The sequence below is a fragment of the Mastomys coucha genome, unplaced genomic scaffold (assembly GCF_008632895.1).
Source record: "Mastomys coucha isolate ucsf_1 unplaced genomic scaffold, UCSF_Mcou_1 pScaffold18, whole genome shotgun sequence".
In the NCBI taxonomy this organism is placed as follows: Eukaryota; Metazoa; Chordata; class Mammalia; order Rodentia; family Muridae; genus Mastomys; species Mastomys coucha.
This window is the reverse complement of record NW_022196900.1, coordinates 3,864,498-3,874,594: the sequence shown is the minus strand read 5'-3', so window position 1 is coordinate 3,874,594 and position 10,097 is coordinate 3,864,498. Positions and strand designations below refer to the sequence as shown.

General features: G+C 43.3%; 1 protein-coding gene across 5 annotated transcripts; it reads right to left on the bottom strand.

Annotated features, from left to right (window-relative positions):
* Positions 1-1,757: 1,757 nt before the first annotated feature.
* CUNH9orf131 (chromosome unknown C9orf131 homolog) lies at positions 1,758-9,993 on the bottom strand. 5 transcript variants are annotated; one of them, XM_031377148.1, is made up of 3 exons: positions 9,705-9,990; positions 8,798-9,173; positions 1,758-1,842 (listed from the first exon to the last, which is right to left on the bottom strand). In XM_031377148.1, exons 1-3 carry the CDS (start codon positions 9,939-9,941, stop codon positions 1,835-1,837), a joined length of 621 nt encoding a protein of 206 aa, XP_031233008.1. In that variant the 5' UTR covers positions 9,942-9,990; the 3' UTR covers positions 1,758-1,834. The 5 variants fall into 5 exon arrangements, with proteins under 5 accessions (XP_031233008.1, XP_031233006.1, XP_031233009.1 ...); XM_031377146.1 differs by lacking the exon at positions 1,758-1,842 and adding an exon at positions 5,034-5,122; XM_031377149.1 differs by lacking the exon at positions 1,758-1,842 and adding an exon at positions 5,638-5,659.
* Between the last annotated feature and the right edge of the window lie 104 nt (positions 9,994-10,097).

Below are 10,097 nucleotides of genomic sequence, written 5' to 3'. Positions count from 1 at the left end.
AAAAAAAAAAAAGACATGTTGTAAAAGGACAATAAATGTTGGGTCAAAATGGAGCCTGCGTTCTGGCCGCTGTGCCTCTTCTTTTCCTGGAAGCTTGCATCCTACTGACATGTGCAGCCACTACCACCACACCACCACCCCCTAAAAAATTCATATCCTTTTTTTAAAAAAAATCTGCCTTTGTGTAATGTGGTTGCATACAAGAAGGTTAGAGGACAGTGTTGAGTGTCAGTCCTTCACCTTGTGTGAGACTAGCTGTCTGTGCTGTTGCGCGTACCTTGTGTGGGAGTTTGGGGGATTTTCTTTTTTTCTCTTTTTCTTTACTTTTTTCCTTTTTCTTTTTCCCTTTTTCTCTCTCTCTCTTTCTTTCTTTCTTTCTTTCTTTTGACAGGGTTTCTCTGTATAGCCCTGGCTGTCCTAGAGCTTACTTTGTAGACCAGGCTGGCCTCGAACTCAGAAATCCACCTGCCTCTGCCTCCCAAGTGCTGGGATCAAAGGCGTGCGCCACCGCTGCCTGGCAGAAATGATATAATCTCAAAATAAATAGTATTAATTACCATAACAAACACTGAGGTAGAGTAAATAACATCCTAAGTCCTATTTAGCTCTCTGAATTTGCCTTGAAAAAGTCCAAGGGTAGTGCAGTACCAAAATCTTGTTATGCCAAGTGAAAATTTTTGAGATAGGATATCACTGTAGCCCTGACTGCCTTGGAACTTATTAGGTAGAAGAGGCAACCTTTGAACTTAGCGGAGATTTGCCTTTCTCCCAAACGATTGTACCATGTCTCCCAGCTAATTTTAAGATTTTGTTGTAGTGGTGGCTGGGAATTGAACCCAGAGTTTTGTGATTCTATGGAAGTCCTGGGAACTGAACTTCCTCAGGAAGAGCTTTTAACCACCAAGCTATCTTTTTCAGCCCTGAAATTTGGTCTTGTGAAGAAATCTGTTATTAAGAAAGGCATTGGGACTGAAAACCATACTAAAATAAGCCTCTCAGCAAGTTGTAGAGGTGATTTGTAAAAGTGGGAACATTTGAGTGAAGGTACAAGACGTCCTTGAGCAGTGTCACATTAGGCATGAGAAGGAATACCTGAGTAAATTTGGAGAAGTTGGAAATCACCTAAAACACTTTAGATCCCCAAAGTGCATTTTATGCTAAATAAAAAATGTGGGAAATTAAGATAGTTAACATTGCCAGATTTAATTTTAATTCACTTTTGAGCTTGGGGGTATAGATCTACTTAGCCTATGCATGACATGGCCTTAGATTCCATCTTCAGTACTACACATAAAAAAGTCTACTTTTTTTCCTTTTATTTTGTTCTTTTTAAATTCATTTTTAAAAGTTATTTGTGTGGAGGTCAGAGAGATGGCTCAACAGGTAAAGGTACTTGCCATAAAGTCTTATAACCAGGCCTACATAGTCACATAGATGAAGGAGAGAAGTTAAGTTATTCTCTCTCTTTTTTTTTTTTTAAGATTTATTTATTACTGGGCAGTGGTGGTGCATGCCTTTAATCGCAGCACTTGGGAGGTAGAAGCAGGCAGATTTCTGAGGTCGAGGCCAGCCTGGTCTGCAGAGTGAGTTCCAGGACAGCCAGGGCTACACAGAGAAACCCTGTCTCAAACCAAAAAACAAACAAAAAAAAAAAAGTTTCATGTATATAGGTACACTGTTGCTGTCTTCAGACACACCTGAAGAAGGCATCAGATCCCATTACAGATGGTTGTGAGCCACCATGTGGTTGCTGGGAATTGAACTCAGGACGTCTGGAAGAGCAGTCAGTGTTCTTAACCGCTGAGCCATCTCTGTAGTCCCCCAAGTTGTCTTCTCAACAACCTGCAATCCAACACACACTAAATAAATATAGTTAAAAAAAATTACTTGTGATTGGGTGTTTTGTCTTCAAGTATGTCTGCACCACATGTGTGCATACTACCCTCAGAGTCCAGAAGAGAATGGTACATCCTTTGGAGCTGGAGCAACAAGATGGTTGTGAACTGCCATGTGGATGCTGGGTATCAAGCACAGGCCTGAAAGAACAGCCAGTGCTGTATGTCCCATGCTTGAATTCAAAGTGACATCCTACCTAAGCTCTAAGATGCTGAGATTATAGATAGATACCAACATGCCTGGCCTCCTGCTTTATGCTTTTGTTTTTTACATATATGTATGTATGAATATATGTATGTGTTCATTTATTTTGTGGGCATGTCTGGGTTTCGAGTATGGAGGCCAGAAGATAACATGCAAGAGTTGCTTCTCCAGCTGTATAGGTTTATGGGATTGAGTACAGGCTGTCAGGTCTGGCACTGAGTACATTTACTCACTGAACCATAGCCCCATGGCCATAACTTTTTAAAAAAATTTACTTTTAAGTTATTTTTTTATTTATTTATTTTTTTTAATGTAGGAGAGTTCTATTTGCACGTACATCTACAGGCCAGAAGGCATCAGACCCCATACAGATGGTTGTGAGCTAAAACCATGTGGTGGCTGGAAATTGAACTCAGTACCTCTGCATGAGCAGCCAGTATTACCGCTGAGCCATCTTACCAGGTCAATGGATATAACTTTCTAAGTTAATCTTTTTTTTCTTTTAATAATTTAAGAACCAGTCTGAAAGCCATACTGTATTCAGACTTTTCTCTAGTGAGCCAAATGTCATAACTTTTGACCAGGCTAGTACCATAAATTTTATCTCTGTCTCTTCAAATTTTTGTTATTTTAGGCTTTTGTGTTTTCTGTTTGTTTTTGGTTGGTTGGTTGGTTTGGTTTTTTGTTATTTTTGAGACATGGTTTTTCTTTGTAGTCTGGAATTCTCTTTGTAGACCAGGCTGGCCTGGAACTCTTGAGAACTCTGCTTCCCAATTGCTGGGATTAAAGGTGCCATCTGGCTTTGTGTTTGGGCCTTTCGTTTGTTTTTGTTTTTTGAGTCAGGTTGTTATTCTTGGATCTCACTATGGAGAGAGCCCAGGCTGGCTTCAGCTCAGACTTGTGAACCTCAAGTTGTACCTCAGTTCTGAGGACTGTAAGTTACCCCCAAGGTCTTCCTGGGTCTCCAACCCTTGTCACAAAAAGACAAAAAGGGTTTGTGGAGGAAGATTTGCTTTCTTTACCTTGGCAGTGCTGGGTGGGGGTTGAATTCAGGGTTCTATGCATGCTAGTTGAGTAACTGGTAGCTGCATACCTAATTCCTTTTACTCAAAATTTTATGTTGCACACTTGAATAAATTGTTGACTTCTACTGCAGTAGAAAATAGAAAGGATTAGGGAATCCAGTTGGTTGAGAAATAACTAGACTGCGAACATGATAGTGGAGATGGGTCTAAAACAGGTTTTATAAGTGTGTTAGGGCTTAATGGGGCTTGATGGATTAAGATGAGTTTAAGAAGAATTAAAAATGATGGGCTTAGAGTGGTTGTGCTGTTTCATGTCCATAGGATTTCCTGAAGTAGGAGGAGGCAGGAGTTCAAGGCTGGCCTGGACTACACATTTTGCCTGGCAGTGTTGGTACACCCCTTTAATCTCAACACTTGAGAAGCGGAGGCAATTGGGGATCTCTAAATTCAAGGCCAGTCTTACCTACAAATAGAGTTCCAGGACAGCCAGGAGTGACGTAGAAACTATATCAAAAACCAAAACAACAAAAAAGGGCTTAGGTATTTGAGCGCTTTTTTCCCAGAGAGTAATATGTAAGTTACAGGAAATAGTTAAAGGGAAATGCTTTTCAAAAGGAGGACAAAATGTCTTGTGAATCTAGCTTGGTGCAAGAGGTGCTTGAAAATGCTCCATGTTTTTCCACTATGGCCTCTTTTAGTGGAGTGGACTTTGGGGTTGGTGAAATTGAACATCGTTTTGGGGGAGTTAGACTCACTAAATTCTATACTAAAATGTTTGCTTACCACCCTAAATACACAAATTATACATGTTCCAGAAATTACTTTAGAAGTCCTAAAGTGTCAAAAGTGGTAGTACATGCCTGTAAGCCTAGGGCAGCAAGTTGTGGCCAGCCTCAAAAAATGGCAAAAACTATAAAGAAGAATGTTGCAAGACTTAAAACTACATAAAGTTGATAAAACTCTGATTTAGTAAAAGTTACTATAAGCAAAGCTAGAAGGAAATGTTTGCAGTTGTGAGGTTGAGGTAATACTTCTTTTTTAGATTTATTTTATGTATATGAGTACACACCTGTGCTGTCTTCAGATACACCAGAAGAGGGCGTCAAATCCCATTACAGATGGTTGTGAGCTACCATGTGGTTGCTGGGATTTGAACTCAGGACCCCTGGAAGAACAGTCGGTGCTCTTAACCACTGAGCCATATCTCTAGTTAACATATCAAATTATTTATTTCATTATGGAATTTGGTTTATTTTTGTAGGTAGGATAATGGCTTTCTAAGATGTCTACAACACCTTTTTGTTGTTTTGAGGAAGGTTCTCACTATGTAGCCTTAATAGGTCTAGAACTCACAGGAATCTACCTGCCACTGCCTCTAGAACACTTTGATTAAAGTATGCACCGCACCGTTATGCCAGATATTCTTATCTGCATCCTTAGTCCTTGTAACTTGTGGATGTGTTCTTGTACATGAAAAAGAGAGTTAAGGATGAAGGAGGAAATAAGGTCATCATGAGTGTGTGTGTGTGGTAGAGATAGTAACTGCCCCAGAACTCATTTTGGAGATCAGGCTGGCCTTGAACTCAGAGATCTGCTTGCTCCTACCTCCTGAGAGTTGGAATTAAGATGTACACCTCTGCACCTGGTTCTGTCTGATTTAAGAGTGAAGCCTGGGTCCATAACTTAGAGTGCTTACCTGTCATGGACGAGGTCTCGGCCGGGTTTAGTTATCTAGGCCATGAGTAGGATTATACAGATAGGTTCATGTAATTACAAGGATCCTTAAAAGTGGGAAAACATGGACTAGAGATACAGCTCAGTGCTAAAGCATCCTTGAGTGTTCAAGACCCTGCCTGAGTTCAGTCCCTACTCCCTATCTCAAAAAAGGAAGAGAGACCATAGAGATGCAATGTGAGAAAGACTTGTTTTGCCTTTTGATAGCTTTGGAAATGGAGAAAGGGAGTTAGTAGCCAAGGTTCATGAGCATCCTGTAGAAGCTGGAAAAAGACAAAATTGAGTCTTATCAAGTGTCCAGCATGTGAAAAGATAATTGTTTAGTGGCCTTTAATGGGGGCAAATAAGCTGATATGTTGAAAGAGAAGAGCAGGGCTGAGATGTAGGGCTGAGAAGAAATGGCTAGAAAGATACAGAAGCTGAATATGGAGCACACGTGTGGAGTCCCCAAACTTGGCAAGCTAAGGGTGTAGGATAATGAGTTGGAGATCAGTCTGGGCTATACAGCAAGCAAGACCTTGTTTGAAAACAATAGAATTTATGGGTCAAATGGATGAAGAGAACAGTGCACTCTAAACAACAGCTGCTTATGTCATTTTATGTATTTATTTTTAAAGATTTATTTATTATTATAGATAAGTACACTGTTGCTGTCTCAGACACACCAGAAGAGGGTGTCAGATTTCATTACGGGTGGTTGTGAGCCACCATGTGGTTGCTGGGATTTGAACTCAGGACCTTCAGAAGAGTAGTCAAGTGTTCTTACCCGCTGAGCCATCTCACCAGCCCTGTAACCTAGACTTTAAAGAAGACATAAATGGGATTTGTCTAGTTGAACTACTTTATTAGGAATTTCTCTTTTTGTCTCTTTTTCCCTACCCACACCTGATTTGGTTCTGGTTATGGGATACTTGGTGCCAGTAATACCATACTTTACTGACTGGATTGGGTCGGCAGGCCTCTATGGACACCTAGGAACATGTCTAATAACTTTTGGAAACCTTTGGAAGGGGGAGCGTTGGGTGAGGAGGATGGGAGCTGCTTCTTCATTGGGATCCAAGGACAGTGCTTACAAGGGCACGACTTCTTGGTATCACCAGCCTCCAGGCCCGTCCTTTGCTGATCCTGGGGACCAGCAGCATTTGGAAGAAGCTGCTGAGCAAGGGCAGAGTGTGGAGAACTCGGGGCTTCATACTGAAACTTTTTAGAAAACCTTGGTATAGAGGCCTCTGCTGGTCTGCAGGCCTGGGCAGGGTTGTTTGTCCTTGTGACAGTGAGTGATCTTAATCTTGCAGTCCTTCCACATTCCTCTGCTTTGGATTTTCTGGAACTCCTCCTTTGGGTTGAAAGTAGTACTAAAGTCTTGTCTTGTCTCTTACCAGAGACCAGAACCCCTGTATTTGAGGGCTCTCCCATGCCTGAACAGTTCTCATCTGCCTTCATGTGACCATGCCCAGGGGATGGGATTTGGACCATTGCCTTCCATTTCATCCTCTTGTTTTTCTGAGACTGCTGTTCTGCTCTACCAGAAGCTTGTACCTGAGGCTGAGATGAGGAGTGGGAGCAATGAGGGATTTGGACAGACGGGGCTTCTGCTCTTTGAACTTTTGGGGGATGACTACTTGAAGAGCAGGGGTGTAGACTGAGAGGATGAGTCTGTTGGGGACAAGAGGAAAGTCCCCAAGATTCTGGACTTTGGTTAAGAACTGGGGAGTTGCAAAATGAGTGATGTGAACCTGGGTATTCGAAAGTGGGGCTCTGCTGTAGTTTCTTCAGTCTAAGCTTTAAATCTCTACTCCATTGCCAGGCATGGACCACAGGATGTTCATACACCTCTGAGACAGCCTCACCCTGGGAGGATGAGGCCTCTGCCTTGGCTTCTGAGAACATCTCTTCCTTCTGGAGGCCAGGCTGGATAGGCCAGGATGTTGATTGCAGAGAATTCACTACTGGAGGATTGGGACCTTGAGAGGCTTCTCTTTCTAGTACATTTCTGCATACAAATTCAGTTTCAGAATGTAGCTCTTGTGACAGAGCAGAGAAAAAGCTAGAGGCTGGTAGTTCATTGATCCAGGAATCCTTTGTCCACTCTACTACTGACTCCATAGGCTTATAGTTGCACTGGTCTCCAGAAGGCTCACTTCTGTGAAACTTCAAAACAGAGTTTGGAGGTGGACTGGATTCCCAAAATGGGAATACAGAAACACAATGGGTTTCATTCTCCATGAACCCTCCAGCAGGCTCAAAGTCAGATAAGACTCCTTCGGGGCTGGGTCCAAGCGGGTGTTGGAATAAGCTTTGAGCTGGAAGCTCAGAGGCCAAGAAGTTATTTTTTCTTTGAATGTCCCCACACCAAGCTTTAGATTTAAATGGGTTCTCTATGGGGCTAACTCTAAGGGGTTGCTGTACAAGAGCTGGGGATGGGTTGAGGTTCAGAAAAGAAGGCTCAGAAGACAAACATTTTCTTGTATTCTCAGTATTATCCCCTGTGGCTTCTGATCTAGGGAAGTCATCCACAGTATTGATTCTTTTTGGTTCTATAAAGGGGACTAGAGGTGGTGTATGGGGACCTGGGGAGTCAGATACCAACAGATGTTTTTTCTGCTCCTTTGTCTCCCATAAAGCTTTGGACTCTAATAAGATTCTTTGGGGGCCCATTATTGCACAGTCTGGCAGAGAGGCAGAGGGAAGGCTAGGAGATGAAACTAGGTTGGCATAGACACAAAGATTTTCTGTGCTAGGTATACCCTTCAATTGAGTCTCAGGTCCCCGTGGGACACACATAGGGGTGGCTTCATAGAACCCCATGTTGAAGTCCAAGGTTGTAGTTTCAAAGGCCCAGGGACTGCCTGAGTTTTCTTTGCATTGCCATTGAGGCTTAAATCCAGACATATCTCCTAGGGGACTCTCTCTCTGGTATTCTGACAGGGTATCTAGAGGAGGGTAGGGGGCTGACACTAGAGACTTAGAAACAGGTGGGTTCTCTCTGTATCCCATGTTTTCCCTGAAGTCCTTAGGTGCAGAAAGTCTGTCCTTGAGGCTAACATTTTTTACTTCTGACAGAGAACCTGATGGTTGGCAGGAAGCTGACATTAGGGGGTCAAAACCTTGGGGAATGTCTTTATGTACTATGACTCCCCACTGAGCTTTATATCCAGGGGGAGTTCCTGGAGGGCCAGTTCCTTCAGTCATAGGTACTGTGAGTTGGCAAGGCGCGGAGATTGGAAGCTCATAGATATGAGGGTTCTCTTTTTGCACTGTGGTTTCCCAGAGAGTTTTCAGTTGAGACAGGTCTCCTATGGGATTGACTCTCTGGCATTCTGTCAGGGAAGTTGAGACTGGGCTTGTAGTTGGCATTGCAGTTTCGGAGGCTTGTGGGTGTTCATTTTTCATGGTTATCCATGGCATCTCATACCTATCTAGAATTTCCTGAGGGTTAGAAGGATACAACAGAGAGGCAGAAGGCAATTGTGGATTGTGTTGATGGAGGCTGAGGTCCCCTGGCATCTCCCTCCAGACCTCAGGTGAATATAAGAATGTGGAGGATCTAAATATTTGGAGTTCAGGCTGTGGGTATAGGGCTTGATTCTCAGAGACACAAGGAACCTCTTTGTTCTGTGTAAACCCCTGTGTGTGTGCCTCAGTGTCAGGTATGATTCTCTTGCAACCCTTAAGCACAGGCTTAAGATTGGAGAATACCAGTGGGATAGGAGGGGAAAGTAGAGATTGAACTAATTGAGAATTGGGTGCTATTTCTTCCAGATCTTCCAAAGTATGTGCTTCAGGGGTAGGACAGTAAGTTGAGGAGTGGTAATGGGGAAGCAACAGGTTGTACATAGGCAGGAAGGGAACTTTGTTGAAAAAGACAGAAGGACAAATAGACAACTTTAGTGGAGAGGGGCCATCTGAGCTCAGGAAAATAATCTCCAAGGACTCACTGTGTAGAGAGGGGAGACTCCAGAACAGCTGGCTTTTTTTCTGCTGCAGGGAGCTCCCTGAAGCTCTCTTGTTCCTCACAGGTAGGTTGGTCAGGCTCTGGAAGGTAGGGAAGGATCTGGAAGGGCTTGGGGGTTGTATGAATACTTGTTCTTGTGACTCTGTGGCCCTGGGGAGGCCCTTAGAACTGCAGGATGGCTGCAGTGGGGCTGGAGAAAGTCCATTTCCAACATGAGTGTCTTTGGAAGGATAATATGCTTTTAGTGGATCCAGAGATAAGGATTCCTTTTCCTTCTTTTCCTCATCTTCCTCTTCCTCCTCTGATGTTTGCTTCCACAGGCAATCAAAGAAGGCCAAATGATACAGAAGGTGTAGGCCCTAGGGAATAGAACATGCTCTTAGGTATGATGGCTTCTTTTTTTTTTTTTTTAAAGATTTATTTATTGTATATCTAAGTACACTGTAGATGTCCTCAGACACACCAGAAGAAGGCATCAGATCTCATTATAGATGGTTGTGAGCCACCATGTGGTTGCTGGGACTTGAACTCAGGACCTTCAGAAGAGCAGTCAGTGCTCCCAACCACTGAGCCATCTCTCCAGCCCCCGTATGATGGCTTCTTAGAGACCTGTGATATGTCACACATTTACTACCTCTGTTCTACATGCCCCACAGTTTTACCAGTGGTCATTTACCCAGCTCTTCATCCACTGTTAATGTTAGAATCCAGTTCTTACTTAGACACCAGCATTTCCTCATGCACCTTAAGGTCAGTGATTACTTGCTTTCAAATCTGATGTCATTGTGGCTTATAGTCTAATACCTGGGTCCACATCCATAACAGTGACTACACGCGCCATTTCAGTAGTTATTTGTTCAGATCCATGTCCAAGGTCAGTGGTCACCTACCTTGCCTTGCATCTCTTTATCTCCAGAGCACCAGGACTGAAGCTGTTGCCAGTCCCCAAACTGCCATAATCTTCGGATCTGCCAAATCATGAACAAGAGTAGTATCACCAGATTCCCTGTACTCTGGGGGCAGATAATGCTGCTGCAGTGCCTGCAGGCCAGAGCATGGGTCAGCTGGCCTTGGAGAAGTCCTATGTCTCCCTTAGTCCTAAGCAGGCCTTCTAGCAGCCATTCCATTTTTTTCAGCCTAGTGGCAGTTTCTTGAGGTCATCACAGAACACAGAACTCACAACTCCTACATGGACCCAATAGCTGCCTCCTAGAGCTTAGGGGCAAATGTCTCTGTCGGACAACTCATCCCATATGGTGAAATCTCAGTGCTCCCTTTTTGTC

Coding starts and splice junctions, on each gene's coding strand:
- CUNH9orf131 (XM_031377145.1), bottom strand. CDS start 9,941: ATGGAATGGCTGCTAGAAGGCCTGCTTAGGACTAAGGGAGACATAGGA. Junction 9,174..9,704: donor ATAAAGAGATGCAAGGCAAG/GTAGGTGACCAC, acceptor TCTATTCCCTAG/GGCCTACACCTTCTGTATCA.